The sequence below is a fragment of the Ceratotherium simum genome, chromosome 5 (genome assembly GCF_057802395.1).
Source record: "Ceratotherium simum simum isolate JZ-2026a chromosome 5, ASM5780239v1, whole genome shotgun sequence".
Taxonomy (NCBI): domain Eukaryota; kingdom Metazoa; phylum Chordata; class Mammalia; order Perissodactyla; family Rhinocerotidae; genus Ceratotherium; species Ceratotherium simum.
In genome coordinates this window covers 11,479,326-11,498,300 of record NC_141904.1, presented here as the reverse complement: position 1 = coordinate 11,498,300, position 18,975 = coordinate 11,479,326, and the positions used below count along the sequence as shown (strand labels likewise).

Here is an 18,975-nt window from a genome sequence, read left to right as displayed (position 1 = left end):
ATTAATAAACAAAGGAAAAAACACCACATAATCATTTAGCAGGAATAACATTTATCAAAATTCAATACCCTTTCATAATCTAAATACTCAGCAACGTAGGAATAGAACGGAACTTCCTTAATATGATGAAGGGAATTTATGAAAAACCCACAGCTAACATCATACTCAACGGTGAAAGACTGAAAGCTTTCCTTCTAAGATCAGGAACAAGACAAGGATGCCCACTTTCACTATAGCTATTCAGCAATATACTGGAAGTGCTAGCTGGGGCAATAAGGGAAGAAAAGAAGAAGTAAATCTATCTCTATTCACAGATGTCATGATTCTATATAGCTAGAAAATGCCATAAAATCCCCCAAAAAGCTACTAGAGCTAAAAATGAATTCAGCATAGCTGCAGATATAAGATCAACACATAAAAACCAGTTATTTTTCTAAACACTAGCAATAAATAATCCAAAAGGAAATTAAGAAACAGTTCCATTTACGATACCATCCAAAAGAATAAAACACCTAGGAATAAACTTGACCAAGGAGGCTAATGAAAAAAACCAGAAGCAAAAAACCAAACTCATAGATACAGAGAACAGACTGATATTTCCCAGAGGTGGGGAGTAGAGAGTGGGCGAAATGGGTGAAGGTGATCAAAAATATAAACTAGTTATAAGACAAACAAGTCCTGGGAATGTAATGTACAGCATGGTGACTATATTTATAAAAAATCTTTCTTGAAATAAAAGAAGAGAAAAAAAGGAAGCAAAAGACTTGTACACTGAAACTACAAAACCTTGCTGAAAGAAATTAAAGACGACATACATGAATGGAAAGACATCCTATGTTAATGGATTGGAAGACTTAATATCAAGATGTTAACACTACCCAAAGGGATCTATAGATTCAAAGTGATCCCTATCAAAATCCCAATGATGTTTTTTTCAAAAATAAAAAAAATCTGTCCTAAAAATTATTAATCTCAGAGACCCTGAAGAGCCAAAATAAATCTGAAAAAGAAGACCAAATTTGGAGGTCTTACCGTTCTTGATTCTAAAACTTATTTGATAAAGCTACAGTAATCAAAATACTGTGGTACTGGCATCAAGACAAACATACAGACCAATGGACTAGACTACAGAGCCCAGAAATAAACCTTTGCATATACAGTCAAGTGATTTTCGACCAGGGTGCCAAGACCATTCAATGGAGAAAAGACAGTCTTTTCAACAAATGGTGCTGGGAAAACTGGACACCCATGTGTAAAAGAGTGAAGTTAGACCCTTACCTCACACCATATACAAAAATTAACTCAACACGAATCAAAGACCTAATACTAAGTGCTAAAACTATAAAACTCTTAGAATAAAACGGGAAAAAGCTTTATGACACTGGATTTTGCAATGATTTCCTGGATATTACACTATAAGTACAGGCAACAAGAGAAAAAAATAGATAGATTGGACTTCACCACAATTAAAAATTTTGTAAAGCCAGCCTGGTGGCCTAGTGGTTAAGTTTGATGTGCTCTGTTTCGGCAGCCTGGGTTCAGTTCCTGGGCACGGACCTACACCACTTGTCAGCGGCCATGGTGTGGCAGTGACCCCCATACAAAAGAGAGGAAGACTGGCACAGATGTTACCTCAGGGCGAATCTTCCTCAAGCAAAGAGAGGAAGATTGGTGAGGGATGTTAGCTTAGGGCGAATCTTCCTCAGCACACACACGCACACACATGCACACACACACACACACACACACACAAAGAAAATCTGTGCACCAAATGATACTATCAACAGAGTGAAAAGGCAACTCATGAAATGGGAGAAAATATTTACCGATCATGTATGATTTACCTTTGTGTCTTTTTGCCACCAAACCGAACCTCTTCTCTTAAAAGAGAGAAATGTGCCTCGTGACTTGTTAATCCAAGCATAATCTGTTGAAAATTGATTAAGAAATGTTTCTACTTTCTTATTTTTTATAGCATCAGGTTCACAAAAGCAATTATATAAAAAAAATCTCTACATAAAGAAGAACATGCTTATTTAAGGAAAATAAAGAAACAATCTATTAGCACATTAAATATACAAATATCAAAATATGATCCACTTATAGGCTATAAATGGGGTACAGTGAGTGTACTTTTCTAAGAAAACAAAGTTTACCTTAGACTCACACGACCTTTATAACTGCCACCCTGCCCCTTCACAAAAAATCCCCAAAACCTTCTCTTGGTTTTCACACCTTTTCACTTGCCATGGGGGAAGGGGTAAGAAATTAGAGGCAGCAGCTTTTCCATGAAAGAAAAATGTAGGACTCTTCTGGAGGCCAGGATACCTCTAGTATGTGAAAACTCAAAACAAACTGGAAAGGGGCATTTTTCGTTAATTTTCTCACATAGTATTCTAATCCCCAAAGTGTGTCAAACAGTCTAGTGAGACATATCAACCAAATGTAATGATATTGTTTATTTTATTTCAATCCTGATTCAAACAAAACAAAATGAAACATTTATGAAATGACTGGGGAAACGAGAAATCTAAATGGTTATTCATATCTTAAATAGTGATTGTTAATGTTTGTTTTATGTGAGATAATGGCATTGTGGTTACATTTTTTTTTTTTTAAACCATCCTTTAGAGAAACATTACAAAATGATACAATGTCTGGGATATGCTTCAAGAATCCAGGGGGGTAGAAGAAAGGAGACAGACGGTTAGGGAGAGGAGTTGAAAATTAAGTTGGATGAAGGACACAAGGAGGTTCATTGTAGTATCTTCTCTACTTTTGTTTATGTTTGAAAATTTCCATAATAAAGAGTTACAGCAAAAAAAGTCTAGTAAAGTTATTTAGGTTGTGGAGTTATCAGATCAGGTGGTATTAAAAGTCATATATTCAGGGGCCGGCCCCGTGGCTTAGTGGTTAAGTGAGCGCGCTCCACTGCTGGCGACCCGGGTTCGGATCCTGGGCTCACACCGACGTGCTGCTTCTCCGGCCATGCTGAGGCCGCGTCCCACATACAGCAACTAGAAGGATGTGCAGCTATGACACACAACTATCTACTGGGGCTTTGGGGGGAAAAAATAAATAAATAAAATCTTTAAAAGTCATATATTCAGCATGAGGGTAAAAAGAGCCCTCTACCCTGACCTCAGCAGAGTATTCATAGCACTAAGGTCAGTCAGGTGTGAACACTAACGATAGAGACCTATGTTGATCATAAACTATGGTAAAAGAGCTCATTTTCCAATTGTTTTAGAACTTTGGTAATGGCAGAAGTAGCAATCATTACTATGTCTCCGACATTTGTTTCCATAGCCAGAAAGCTTCTTATATAAGACCAAGATATTTAACTACAATGGCATAAGGTTATAATAACAATAAGCATTATACCTACCAAGTCAGCATCTAAACCATAAAGACAGTGTCTGGTGTTTGGATCATGATCTGGCTTTGCTTTCTCGGATCTGATAAATTCCATGATTTTATGCTCTCCTTCTCCGGGAGTCTAAATATAATGTTTTTAAAAAATGTGGTAAAATACTATGCTTCAGACAGAATATTAAATTAAAAAAAAAAAACCTCTTTAAATAAAAAAGATAATAACCTCATGGCCTGAGAAGTAGATGGTAACTCCTTGCCACGACTTGTCTGTAGAAATTTTCATATTTACAAAATACTTCAGATGTTCATGTAACCTGGCCATGAATTCTGTCCCTATAAATAAAAAGGTTTCAAAAGTTTAACCTGAGAGAGACATAAAAACAGTGAGTTCCCAGTGACAACATGAAATTGGACCTGAGTGTCCAGGGAATAGCTAGGTAAAAGATTTCCAAAGGAGATCAAAAGCTCTCTTGCTTATCTTGAAAAGCAAGTAACGTTGCACCTTTCCCTAGCAAATACCACAACTGTCTCTAATTTCACTGGTCACCCTAAAATGAAGTTAATGTCAGATAAGGAAAGTCAAGGAATGTTATTACTGCCTCAGGACTATGCTTCAAATATTTTCACACAAGGGCAGAGTTTCAACTCTCTAATGAATCTCAATCTTCTATTTCCGCTGCTAGATTCTGAATTTTTTTTTAAGACATGCAGCTTCAATCAGATTGCCAATAATAACAACAACTACCGTTATTATTACTACTGTTAACCTGGAAAATTATTATTAATCTGGAAACTGAGTCTACAATGATTATGTTTTAGGAAAAGCCCAGATGGTAAAGAGTCAAAGGCAATACAGTCTTAAACCACAATCAGGATAAAACAGGTTATTAAATTGAGTAATGTGTGATTAGGGCACTTAATGAAAGAAAAAAATTACCATAGTTAGTAAAGACTTCACGAGAATGTAAGATTTTAAGATTTTTTTTTTTTAAAGTAAAGGACTATAACGATGTTAGACAAAGCTCTTTGAAGCACAGAGTATGGTGTTGTATATAAAATTAAACAAAATATTGATAAATTCATTTATCCTTAAAGTCACAGAAATCTTAACTGCCTTTGAGAAGAAGAGTAAGTGCTCTGAACTAGGAGAATGGGTTTCTTGTCCTGAACATAACAAGCTTTAAAATTTGGGTAAGCCACAACCTCACTGAGCCAGTTTTCATTCAAATAAATGGTGGGAGTAGGACGGATCTTGTAAGTTCTTTCTAGGTCTGGAATTCTGTGCCTCTGGGAGTCTAGAGCTACACTTAACAACATCTGTAAATCCCTACAGTGGGTCTTCATAGGAGCACTTATGATGGAGGTGACCAAATCATCTCATGAGACACAACTGGGAAAATATAGCAAATGGAATCCTAAGGACAAAATAAGTAGAGGCTAAAAAAGAAAAATGCATTTGAAAAAAAAATTTACATTTACATTTTAAATCTCTCAGAATTTTTCTCTCAGTGGATTTACCTGGTGTAATACAGTTAGAATCAAATCTGGCCTCTGTAGGAAGAGTTTCTCCTTTTTCTATTGCCTTTTTAATTTTGTCTTCTGCCTCCTTTGCTGACCTTAAATGTTAAGGGAAAAAAATATCTTAAAGTTTCTAGGAAAAAGTAGAGATCTTTAATAAAGTAATCTGTCATTTAGATACTTTTATAACTAAAATACTAATTCATCAATTTTAAGGCTCAAAACATAATACAAGTTTTGAAATGATTACAATTGATAAAGATGAGTCTCAGAATTGTTTTTATTTATTTAAAGAATTAAGTTTTTCAGATAAGGACTACAGAAGTAGAACATTATAACAGTATAAAACTGACATAGAACATTACAAATACTTATTATAACGTAATTGTTTTCTTGTCACAGTTATATAGCAAATTGATTCTGGAAACAAGCTTAAAAGTATAACACTAAATGTTCATTATATATACTACATTTAATAATAATATCAAACAAGAAGCGCATTATTAAAATGATCCCTAAGAATATTATATAAAAATAATTATAAAATTATAATGTATATCTTGGGGTTTTCTCATAAAAACACTTAAAATGAAAGCCTAATAAGATTAATGGCGTCAGTTGCTAAAATCATCTCATTTTTGAAGCAAGAGGATTTACTAGGAAGAACATGAGTTTTACAATCAGATGCACCTAAGTTTGAGTACAGGCACCCCAATTCCTGTCTGGCTTCTCCTATAACCCATCTGTGGCACACCAGTATGCCACATGGCATACAAGTTAGGAAGCTCTGCTTTATGTACATTTTCTACAGCCTTGCTACAAGCTCTAGCTACTATGCCTTGTGGAATTCTATTTCTGGGATAAACAAACTCTTCTTCACATTTAAACTCTCTCTCTTACCAACCTCTTCAATATAACTAAAACTCTGAAGATATCAACTCATTTGTAATCTCTCTAATGAAAGCCATTCTTTCCTCTTTTCTCCCCTTCCTTGTTTGATTGAACAAATGATTATTCAATGTCACTATGTGACCAGTTCTTGGGATATAACAAAAGAGAACTGATTCCTATTCTCACAAAGCTTACACTCTAGTGCAGAGATAGAAAAACAGCCATAATGCTTAATGTGGCTGCAGTATAGAGAATGTTTGTGACTGGGACAAGGTAGGACTATTAAAGTAATGGAGGTGGAAGATTATGGTGGCCTAGGTTGAGACAGAAGCAGTCAAGATGAAAAGTAAATAGATACGACAAATTTAAGAGACCAGATAAACAGGACTCGGATGTGGGGAATGAGGAAGAGAGAGATGTCCAAATTACTCCTGGACTTTTGAGTTGAGCAGCTATTTGCCTGGTGTTGCCATTCACTAAAACAGGAAATAGAAGGAAGGCAGTTTTGAGGCGGAGATGAGTTTGGTTCTGAACACATTAAGCCTAAACTGTATCTGTGGTATCCAAAAGGAGATATTTAGCAGGCATTTGGATATACAGAAGCTCTGGAGAGAGATATCCACGAGGAAGATAAATTTGGGAGTCATCAGTATAGATACAGTAATTAAAGTCATTGGTTAAGATCATCAGGACTCAGGATAGAGCCTTAAGAAACACCAATATTTGGGCCGGCCCTGTGGCTTGGTGGTTAAGTGCGCGCGCTGTGATGCTGGTGGCCCGGGTTCGGATCCCGGGTGCGCATTGAGGCACCACTTCTCCGTTCATCCTGAGGCCGAGTCCCACATACAGCAACTGGAAGGATGTGCAGACACACAACTATCCACTGGGGCTTTGGGGGGAAAAATAAAATAAATAAAATCTTTAAAAAAAAAGAAACACCAATATTTAAGAAAAAAGCAGAGGAAGAGAAGATAACAAGGAAATGAAGAAAGTGCAGCCAGAGAGAGTGTGGTCACATGAAGGTCAAGGAAAGGAAGTTCAAGAAAGAAGGAATGGTCAACACTGTTAAATACTGTAGATAAGTGAAGTGATATAAAGACAGAATTATTCTTTAGATTTAGCCATAAAGAGTCTATTTGTAATTCTGTAAGGAAGTTTCAGTGGCATGGTAGGGATGAAAGCCAGATGGTAGCAGATTTAAAAAGGAGTAAGAAATATACAAAGAATATGATTAAAGATTATGAATGGAGAAAACAGTCCCTGTGGAGAATGAGAAAAAGTTGACTGGGGGATTTCGGGGAAACATGGAACACTCAATGCCAGCACAGTATTTAGTAAAGGCTTGTAGTGGTTATGGTGGATTGGCCCTCAACACCCATTTCACACTCCTAGATTGTCTCCTGATAATGGAGAGGTTGGAAAGCTAAAAAATTAGACTCTCAGGCTTCCCCGCAGCTAGGTTTCTGGATGTGACTTAGATTTTGTCAGTTAGATGCCTCTATCAAAGGTCTGGAAAGCGGAACTGTGGTGAAGTCTGCATGACAGTTGAGGCACTGGGTTTGTGGGGTGTGTGTGTGTTTCATAAATAGTAAAAGCAATCTCAATCTTCAGTAGCTTTGTAGGTGCTGAGAAGCAAGGCGCAGAGCATCCGTTTTTTCCGGTACAGATCTAGCAGGTGCCCTGGGGCCCTAAGGTTAACAGATACAGTGGTGGCTTCTTGATTGCTGAATTGTAACTAAAGTAATGTATTCTTGGAGCCAACAGTTCAGGTGGTAGCTTCTTAATTCCTGGATCATAGCCAAGGAATAAATGCCTGGAACCACCTGTTCTGGTGGAGGCCTCTAACTCCTCACCTTCCTGAATGTTGTAGTAGTAGTGCCGCTTGGTGGTCAGTTCTGTGGGGCTGTTCTGGAAGTCATTCTTGAAGGCTCACCTAGATTCCCACCCTTTTGGCTCTTACAACTACTTTTATAAGCACCTAATTCTCTGTATTATATCCTTTTCTGCTTAAAATAGCTAGGCTTCTATTACCTGCAGCTGAACACTGACTGATACAGTGGGCTTATATAATCCTTTCTCAACATTAGATTTTCTAGCCCAGTAGCTCCTCAAAACTAGTTTAACAAATACCAGAGGAGTCTGGTAAAAATAGTATCCAGGGCTCAGTTTTTAGAGATTCAGATCAAGTAAGTAAGAATCTGAATTTTGTAAAAGATGGTCCTCATCTTCAAGGATTTCACAGTCATTCCAGTATCTTCAGTATCTTTTCTCTTTTGATATTTATATCAGCACTTTTTACCATCCTTTCCCCATTCTTACTTCTAGACTTTCCCGAGGTACTTTCCCACCTTCCTTGATGATTTCCACATTCGATTCACAGGTGCCCTTTCCACTCCTTTACCTCTATTGTGATGAAATGACTCATTATGCTAATGACTCATCAAACACACTAGACTCAGGGTTTCTTTCCTTCAGTTCTAACATATTCCACTTGTCCAGGATTTTGACTTTAAAACCCTCTCTCCGTGTACACCTCTTCTCATCCTTTTACTTCTCCTACTTCCCAACTCACATACTCAGGCTGCTAATATCTTGAGTGTCCTAACTCAACTCTCTTCTCATACTCCATCAGTCACCTTCTAATCTCACTTGCCTTTCTGCCAATCTGGACCCATGCTCAATCAGAGTCAGCTTCTAGCCCAGGGTTTGGGCATTCAACAAATGTTGGTTTAATGAAATTAAATGTCAGTGATGTTCTCATTAGAACAATATCTCAGTTCACTCTGCGGTTCCCTAGCTCAGGGCAGACTACCGAAGCAGCTTTCTCTACTACTACTACCATTTCCAAATTACCAACGAGAAGTTTGAAAAATCTGTGACAGAGAACAAGAGTAACTTTATACAGCCCAACATATGCTTTCAGAAATGACACCTCACTTGAATTACTAATTCCTCTACTTGATTGATAAAATATGACACTATAAGTATGACATATTTACATTTCTGGGGGAATTTAAACAGAAAAGAAACATGAACAGAAGATGCACTGTGTTAAGTCAATTATCTTCAAAATAATATATTTTATTAATCTAAATAGCATTCAAAAATAAACCATAAATGTTTTACCTAAAACGCCTCCCACGCTGCTGGTTCATTTTTGCTCGAGGAGCCACACCATCAACAGCCATAAAGAACACTTTCCTAGGTTTAATAATTCGAAATAACACCTCCAAGTAGTGAAAAATATCAGTAAAGATTTTATCATCTGAAATTCTGAAGTGAACATCATCATCATTAGGATGGGAACACTGATGTATAATTCCATTCATATCCAGGTATAAGTTGTCAAATTCAGGAATCTAAAAAACAAAGAAAAATGATCCAGATCATTATTATAATCAACCATGGATATCTAAGTAGCTGGGAAAAGCAGCTGATAAAAAGCAGGATATAGGGGCATTCTTATTACATAAAAATTGAGTAAACAATCACAGTTGAATAAAGAAAGTACAGAAAAAAAGCAAGAGGAATTGGTAAGATGGAGACACATTATGTGGTTATATAATGCACCAATAGCTTGATCAGATTTACTGTCAGGAAATTATCTACTTATTTAAAATAAGATAGCCCAGGAAAACACTAAATAAAGTGCTTGCTTCATTTGGTACTCCAACATTAGATTCCTTTCTTCCTACTATTTGACATTAACTTCTTAAAGCTTTAATTTCCTCTATAAATGGGTAACACGATGCCCATTTATATCAAAAGCCTGTTTGTACATGGTCATTAAAAGGTTTTACAAATGATTTAAAGTCTTATTTTATATTTGGTTTCACTGAAACAGAATCATTCATATAGTTATATTAATTTAAAAAGCTTAGATTATGCCAAGTAATTTAGGAAACTTTGAAAACTGATTTCTTGTTTTTGATATGTGGATTAAATCATTTCTAAACTTTGCTAACAGGCATCTATTTTTATAAAAAGGCCTTCATGGTTCTGGCTCTCATTTATTTTTCCTCTATTTAAATGCCTGTGAGCAAGTAAGGGGAACACTGCTAAAATAATATACACTAACAAGAAATGGAAATGGGTACAACTTAATAGTTACAATATCTAGTCTAACTAAAGAATTTTAGAGTAGTCTGCCTTACACACAAAGAAATACTTTGAATTTTCAAACATAAAAACATAATGGGCTTTCCTTGTAGAAACTTAAGGAAAATCATCTCTGAAACAATTATTCAACTTTTACCATATGTACAGATCAGGGGGGACTGCTATATTGGAAATTTATTCTGAGAAGTAACAGAAATAACAATACATTTTCCTATTATTGAGAAAATGGGCATGTCTTTGAGTTTTGGGGGTGAAAAGTCTTGGCCTTTGAATCAATGAGCACCACAAAAACATATTTATAAAACACTCATTTATACAGAATTTTACTAAGCACCACAGAAAAAAATTTAAATGCCCTTATTGAGTAATAGGCTCAACTGAAAAGACAACTGTGATCATGAGGTTTTAAAAGTACATTCAAGATTTACTGTTTGTTTCAAGTAATCTGACAACCTCAATCGAAATCTCAATGTGATTTTTTTGAGGGAGTCGGGATTACTTTATAAAATGATTCCAAAGTGTCTCTAGGAGAATAAACATGCCAGGAAGAATATTAAAAGGAAGAGTAATGCAGGAAAATCTGCCCTATATTACATTAAAAAGTATAAAACAGACAGCTTGATTGAACTAAACAGTTTAGGAAGTAGTCCAAGTGTATACAGAAATTTAGTATATAAGAAACATTTCAAATCAATGCAACAAAGGGATGGGGCACCTAGCTAACTATGTGGAAACAAAACAAAACTGTATCTCATCTTATAATATAAATTGCAGAAGAATTAGAAATTTTAATGTGAGAAATGTAAGTAGAAAAATTATATACAAATATTTTGGTAATCTTAGGGTGGGGAAATCCATAAATCATGAACCAAACAGATGGTGGAACTGGCTATCTAAAAATGTATTTTTTAAATCTATAGGGTTAAAAAAAAAGTGCCACAAAGAAGTTCAACTGAAAATGACAAAATACAGGGAAATATTTGCAAATTAGGTAAAGTCAATATTCCTAATATACAAAATTCTCAAATATAAAAAAAAGCAAATTTTAAAAGCATGGAAAATGCAAAGCAATTCAAAAAGTAAGAAACACAAAAGTCTAATAAACATATGAAAAGATGTTCAACATCCCCAAATTTCAAATTAAAATAATATATCATTTTCCCCATCATGTTAGCAAAGATTAGAAAGACTGATGTTACCCACTATTGGCAAGGTTTTGGGGAAATGCATATTTCACATTAAAAGCAATAGCTTATTGCTTAATGCATATTAAAAGCAATAGCTGCCATTTATTAAGCACTTATTAGGTGCCAAACATTGGGCTAAACATTTATATTCATTCTTTCACTTAATTATGATAACAACCATAAAAGAGAAATATTTTGATTTCCCATTTTACAGAAGAGGAAAATCACAAAGCTAAAAAAGAGAGAGAGAGAGCATTTACACACAGTAGTCTGGGATGGGAATATAAATTGGTGTAACTAATATGAAAGTATATATCAATATCTGAAGTGTACATATGTTTGACTCAAGATTTCTGCGATAGAAGTCCGCCCCTTATCCGTGGGGCATACATTCCAAGACCCCCAGTGGAAGCCTGAAACCATGGATAGTACCAAACCCTATATATACACTATGCTTTTTCCTATACATACACACCTGTGATAAAGTTCGATTTATAAATTACGTACAGTAAGAGATTAACAACAATAACTAATAACAAAATAGACCAATTATACTGTAATAAAAGTTACCATAGATCTTAGCAACCTCAGCATACGATTTTTTTTCTTTCTTTATTAAGTTGAGAACTTCCACCTTTTTGCTGAAAGGAAGCACTTTACAGCTTCTCTTTGGCATATCTGAATTGCCAGCATCACTACTCTTGCACTTTGGCGCCATTATTTTATTTATTTATTTTTTTGTGAGGAAGATCAGCCTTGTGCTAACATCTGCCAATCCTCCTCTTTTTTTGCTGAGGAAGACTGGCCCTGGGCTAACATGGTGCCCATCTTCCTCCACTTTATATGGGACACCGCCACAGCACGGATTGCCAAGCAGTGTGTTGGTGCGCGCCCAGGATCTGAACCGGCAAACTCCAGGACACCACAGCAGAGCGTGCGTACTTAACCGCCTGAGCCACCAGGCTGGCCCCCCGGCGCCATTATTAAGTAAAATAAGGGTTACTTGAACACAAGCACTGTGATACCAGACAGTTGATCTGATAACTGAGATAGCGACTAAGTGACTACCCGTTAGGTACCATATACAGTGTGGATCAGAAAGGGATGATTCACCTCCTGGGCAGGAGGGAGCAGGATGGTGAGAGATTTCATCACACTACTCAGAATGGCAAGCAATTTAAAATGTATGAATTGTTTATTTCTGGAATTTCCCATTTAATATTTTCGAAACTCAGTTGACCACGGGTAACCGAAACCATGGAAAGTGAAACCATGGATCAGGGGGGACTGCTATATTGGAAATTTATTCTGAGAAGTAACAGAAATGTGCACAAAGATATAAGTACAAGAACATTCATGGCAGTATTGCTCAGAAAAGATTAAAAAAGAAAACAATCGAATACAATGGAATACTACAGCAATTACAAATTATGATATAGATTCATATATGGCATGGGATAATGTGTATAATACATATGGTCAAGTGACAAAAGTCAGTTATAAAACAGGAGGTATATTATTATCTCATTTATAGAAAATATTTATCTACATGTGTATCTGCATAGAAAGGAATAAGCATTCATACTAAATTGTGGTTAAATATTAACATCTTAGTATCTAATTTTCTCAAAACATTAGTTTCTTTGTTAGAACTTTGTATCCTACTTAGTGTTGTTGCAAAATGTCTTTTACATAAAGACAGTATATATCTGACTGACCATTTAACAGAGCTGTTAACAATTCTTTTTCTCCAGTTCTTTAATACTATTTATCTTAAACAATCCTAAGGTTTTGTTGCTTCGATTCATTTTTTTAATATTCTATGTTTTAAAAATACTAACATACTATGCATATTTTAATAAACTATTTTAATATACAATGTTTTTATATACTATGTACGTTTTAGAGATTATATAATATCCTACAGTTTATAAATTCATTCACTCAATAAATATTTACTGAAGACCTAATATGTTCTAAATTGTGCTAGATGCTAGGAAATACAGTAAATACACTAATACAGCAAATACAGTGAAGGATAAGACAGGTAAGCTCCCTACACAAGAGCAAACACTTTAAAATGGAAATGCTAGCTTACATTCCCCATAATTTGAAAATTTAGGTTTTCATAGTCAAGAAGCAATTTTTAGCAAAATGCATAGACCACTGGTTTTAAAAGTGCAGGCTCTAGCATAACAATGTGAATGCACTTAACACAATTGAACTGTACACTTAAAAATGGTTAAGATGGCAGGGCAGTGTAGCGGTTAAGTTCCCATGTTCCGCTTTGGCGGCCCAGGGGTTCGCTGGTTTGGATCCTGGGCATGGACCTACTCACTGCTCATTGAGCCATACTGTGGCTGTGTCCCACATAGAGGAGCTACAACTCTACAACTATGATACATAACTATGTACTGGGGCTTTGGGGAAAAGAAAAAAAGAAAGAAAGAGAGGACAATTGGCACAGATGTTAGCACAGGGCCAATCTTCCCCCCCCCCCGAAAAAAAAAGGTTAAGACAGCAAATTTTATCATATAAATTTTACCACAATTTTCATGAAAAAGTGCAGGCTCTAGAGTATGCATTATCAATAGGAACAATATGGCTCCCGAGGGGGCCAAAATTGTTGGGGGGGGGGTGATTTACATAATGAAGCACCCAGTACAAAAAGAGATAGACAGTATAGCTGTGGTATTAAATTTCCATGGGAGGGGGGGAGATTAGGAAAAAAACAAGTCTAAAGAGCCATCTGGAGGAGGGGCAATAATGAAAGAAGAGGTTAAGAAATATTGCTCTAGAGCAATTCTGCTTGGTTTCAAATTCAGCTCCAACATTTACTTTACCAGCAATGTAGTAAAGTACTTCGGGTGAGTAACTCATTCTTTTTGTGACTCAGTTTTCTCAGCAACAAAATGGAGATAATAGTACCAGGATTGCTATGATTAAATAAATGAATGCATGTAAAACACTTAAAACAGTGTCTAGTACATGACAAGTGCTGAACAAATCCTGAGTACTACAGTAGCAGTCTACTGGATTCTAATCATGGAGAGAACTGCATATGCTCTAAGAGTTTATAATCTTAGTTGTATGACCTTTGTTTTCTAAAGGTTAAATTTTCATCAGATATGTATGTTCCTCATTAGAGCTTAATCTCTACTTTTTTCTCCCTTTTATCTATATTATTCATTCATTAAATCAGCAAACATTAACTGATCAACTACTCTGTGTCAGTCACTATGCATGAAATAAACCACATAAGAAACAGACTGTTCCTGCCCTGAGGTATAATAAAGTGAGGGAAGACAGACAGGAGCAATACAATGTACCCTTCTGCATAAAGCAAGGACTGGTACAGTAAGTATGAGAAAGTCAGAGGCTTTGAGGAGTAGACTCGGAAGGAGGAGGAGTCAGCCAGATGGAGAAGAAAAGGTCTTTCAGGTAGGAACTACAAGAACAAAGGCACAGAGGCATGAAATGTATATGTCTGGGAAATGAGTAGGAGAACCATAGCATAGGGATATTTGGGAAAGCAGCAGGTGAAATAGGAAAGATACTCAAGTTTCACATCACCAACCACCTTAGTGGTCTTGCTAAGGAAATTGGACCATAGTGTGTGGGCAATCTTGTGGTTTCCTAGAATAATAATGTTATTGGTCAGAGGTTTTTATTCTTCTTCCCTATCCACCTTCAGTACCCAGGACATTGATTAAGCATATAGTTGACGTGCAACTTCCTTTTGGATTTTCTGTTTTCCTTTTGTATTTTATAATCTTTGTGTAATCTCCACATTCTCTTCTAGTCTATTGCCTTCAACGTTAAGGAAAGTACCTTTCTTTTAATTTTTTTTTTAAAGATTTTATTTATTTATTTATTTCCCCCCCAAAGCCCCAGTGGATAGCTGTATGTCACAGCTGCACATCCCTCTAGCTGCTGTATGCGGGACGCGGCCTCAGCATGGCCAGAGAAGCAGTGCCTCGGTGCGCGCCCGGGATCCGAACCCGGGTCACCAGCAGCAGAGCGCGCGCACTTAACCGCTAAGCCACAGGGCCGGCCCCGGAAAGTACCTTTCTTTTAAAGCAGGCAATGTTTTGTTTTACTATTCTTATTTTATTTATCTATTTATTTATTTTACTTAACTCCTTCCTCACTCCCAGCCCTTTACCAAACAAGAAATATGCTTACAATAATATAACACTAGCACAAAATATTACCGTATATCTCTGTATTCCTCAATCTTATGGTATATAAGCTTTATATTCAATACAGATTTATGAAATAACCGTAATTTTATATAGTCATAATATCTTTCCACCGAACTACTGGACCACTTGATTGAACTAGGCATTGAAAATGGTTCTAAGCGTCTAATTTACACATCCAAACACCAACGTAAGTCTTGTATACATTATCCATGTCAAGAATTCTCTGAAACAGGAATAGGTTAAGCTCTATTGGTTATCTCACCTTTTCTTCTTTTTTCTTTTTTTTTTTAAAGATCTTTTTACAGTATATAAAACTGTATGGCAACAATTTTGATTTTTATTTATTTATTTTTTTCCCCCAAAGCCCCAGCAGATAGTCGTATGTCATAGTTGCACATCCTTCTAGTTGCTGCATGTGGGACGCCACCTCAGCATGGCCGGAGAAGTGGTGTGTCGGTGCGCACCCGGGATCCGAACCCGGGCCGCCAGCAGCGAAGCGCGTGCACTTAACCACTAAGCCACCGGGCCGGCCCTTTCTTTTTTCTAATATTAGCAGCCATTGATGCTTAATGACTATTTCTATTAATTCATTTCAGGTTGCAAAATGGAGATATTTTATCATTTCTTTTTTATTAGTTGGAATACTCTCACAAAGAGACCATTTTACCATCGAGTTACCCAGTGGTACAGGAGAGGCAGAACAAAATGCTTATTTTTTTCCCTTTATTTACCAGTTTTCAAGATTAGGAACCGTTCCTACCACCTTTGGAAGGGGATCCTTGTTTTTAAAGTACCATTATGAACATAAGGATTTAAGTATATTTGATAGATTTTAATCTACCGGATTACTATCATTATTGAAGCTCAGACTGTCCCCTTTGAGGCCACTGTCAACCTCTTCTAGTTGTCTCTTCAATCCTTTGACATGTCCCTAGTAGTCTTTAGTAGCTTCCTTGCTATAGGGTATGACAAAAGCCTCCAGGCTCATCTCCAATACATCCTGATTCTGATCTGGAATCAGTCATTTCTCCAAGAAATCCGAATTTCTTTTAGTGAGTAATGGTATGTCAAGACCATAATGGCACTAAGGATGCATATTGCTACTGGATTGGTCATTGTTTCTAGGCCTTTTCTGTGGACACAGGGACAGAGCTTGGAAATTTATGCATATGCATATGTGTGCTTCATAAGTTCCTATTGATACTTCCAATTCAGCTTCAAGACTAGAGCTTTTACTTAACGTTTTCTCTATACATCTGTAACTTCTTTCTTACACACCAAGAATCTTGGTTCTCAAGGATACAAGAGACAACAGAATTAAATACCCTATAATCAGGCATTAATTATATCACACACATGGGTTTCAGAGAAACAATATTAATACCACCATCAAGATGATTATTAGTAACATACAAAATTTTTTTGCATAAGCTTTCCCCATTCTCCCTCATCCTCCTTTATGTCATAGTTGTGCTATCTATACATTGTCAGAGCATACAGCCATTATATACCAAACTTTTTCCCTCTTAACTCTTGTTTTGTTTCTATTCTACAGGTAACTATATTTAATGTTCACCACTGGTTCTAATGTTGATGTGTCGCTAGTCATTTTGATTGTCTGAAGCTCATTTTCTAGTAGATTTCTCAAGAAAGTGCTCCAAGGAACAATATTCCCTGAATTCTTGAACACTGAAAGCATTTTATCAGCTTATCCTTTATACTCAAAAGTCAGTTGAGTATCTTGTTACTTCATTTTCTCTGGGCATAAAGCTGTCTGAATTTCTAAAATTAGAAAACCTTATTTTCTTTCCCTATAAGTCACATGTTCCTTTCTTCTAGATAATCAAAGCTTTCTTTTCTTTTTCTTTAAAGTCCAGTAATTTTACTAGAATATGACCTGGTATTGGTCATCTGAATCAGTATTCTTGGGCACATGGTATATGCTTTCAACATGTAGTTTCAAATATATATGTTTTAATCTGAGGAAAGTTTTCTTTAATTATAGTTTTAGTATTTGTTCTGTTATGTTGCTTTGATTTCCTTTTTCAGGAACCCCTATTGGTTGTCTTCTTTGTTTATCTTTCTTATTAGTTACTTTCTTGAAACTTTTTTATATTTTATAATTTCCTCTTCTTTCCACCTTCTATTTTTTTCTTATGGCATCATTTGCTCTTGCCTTGCTACTATTTTAGGCTTCACTTCTGAAATGATTTTTTCATTTATGTCCAATTTTCCCTAGGTTCTGTCACCTTATTCCTGAGTTTTCTAATTAATATATGTTGTTCTTTCCTATCTTATATCATTTTCTGAGTGCCTTTTAGCTCATTCTGAAATAACAGGTTAGAGTTTTGGTCTGTTTTGTGTGCACATTTTTATTGCAAGTTTTTATTGACTGTAGGGATGTCATTTTGTTTCCTTTTTTCCGTATAATAGTTTTGTATGCTATTTGACCTTGATACTTTTCTGTTGTTCATTTTTATGTAAATTTAATTTTCCAGAACTTTTAGAATTAGGAGGGGTTCAGGAAAGCTTTAACTTCACAAAGCTCCCTTTTCTGCTGTTTTGGGGTAGTGTTAAAACATACGGTGGTTTGTTTTCTAAGATTTCTTGACTCTGTAACCCTCCCCCCCTTTTATCTAGACCTTCTTCTTCTTTTATCTCTATTGTCCCTTTCCTGATAAAATTTTATTTCACTCTCTGCCTTAGAATGGTGCCTTGGCAAGTCAGTTTTGAGAGTTCATAGCAGATAGACTGCTCCTGCCCTTTAAAACTCCTCAGTTACAGCCACTGCTATCTAACTGGCCCACAGAGTCTTTCAGCAAATATTCTGGAGTTCTCCTGTTCTCAGGTCCATCAGATTTTGCTCCATTGCTTCCTTCTTCCTCTTGAAAGATGCCAATGCAGACTGGGTCAAGATGCTATTGGCAGTTTTTCCACACCTACTTGTATTTTGGGGTTCATAGGGACACCCTGTTATGTGGTTTTGCTGTAACTGTTCTATGAATTTTCAGTTTTGCTATCCAGTTTCTCTTTCTGTTTTTATGTAAGGATTCAGAGACCAAAAACTATGCTGCTGTCACCACTGCCACTATCTTCCCAGAACCCACTTCTCCTCCCAATCCCTTCCTCTGGGATTTTGAACCATTATGACTTACTTAGGCATTACCACCTTTTAAGTACCGTTGAGAGAGTAGCTGGTAACCTTTTATAACATTTGCTTGCTGTTGTCGTTAACTACAAGCATCAAATGTTTTTGAAAGACATCACTTAAATGAACCAAGTTTTAAACCTATTCTTAGTATTCATGTCATAAAACTGCCTTAAAGAGATGATTTTTGTTCTTCAGTAACAAAATTCCTCAGGATGGAGAGAATCCAAGATACTTTCACCAAACCAAATTCTGTGCCAGAGAGTATAGAGTAAAAATATTCCTGAACAAATAATGTATTATCAAGTCAGTCTGAATAACAATCACATTTTTTCACTTTAGAGATAAAATGACTGATGTATGGCAGGTACTCAAATGTTTGCTGAATGAAGGATCCAAGAAAAGCCAAAGTTAGCTGTCTCCATATCTGCAATGTACTAGCAACGTTTTTAACCCTCTTCTCTGGATAGAACTGTCTCCCTAAATCTAACTCAAAGCATGTTTCAAATAAGTTAAACTACCATTTTGGAAA

General features: G+C 36.1%; 1 protein-coding gene across 4 annotated transcripts in view; it reads right to left on the bottom strand.

The window, feature by feature from the left end:
- The window catches only part of XRN1 (5'-3' exoribonuclease 1), a 116,366-nt gene that overhangs the window by 96,153 nt on the left and 1,238 nt on the right, over positions 1 to 18,975 (bottom strand). For all 4 annotated transcript variants that reach the window (XM_087430445.1, XM_087430446.1, XM_014789045.2 and 1 more), the window contains exons 2-6: positions 8,911 to 9,143; positions 4,894 to 4,991; positions 3,599 to 3,708; positions 3,389 to 3,499; positions 1,845 to 1,927 (exon numbers count right to left, since the gene is read on the bottom strand). In XM_087430445.1, the coding sequence (XP_087286571.1) occupies positions 1,845 to 1,927; positions 3,389 to 3,499; positions 3,599 to 3,708; positions 4,894 to 4,991; positions 8,911 to 9,143 (635 nt within the window). The remainder of the gene's footprint in view (positions 1 to 1,844; positions 1,928 to 3,388; positions 3,500 to 3,598; positions 3,709 to 4,893; positions 4,992 to 8,910; positions 9,144 to 18,975) is intronic.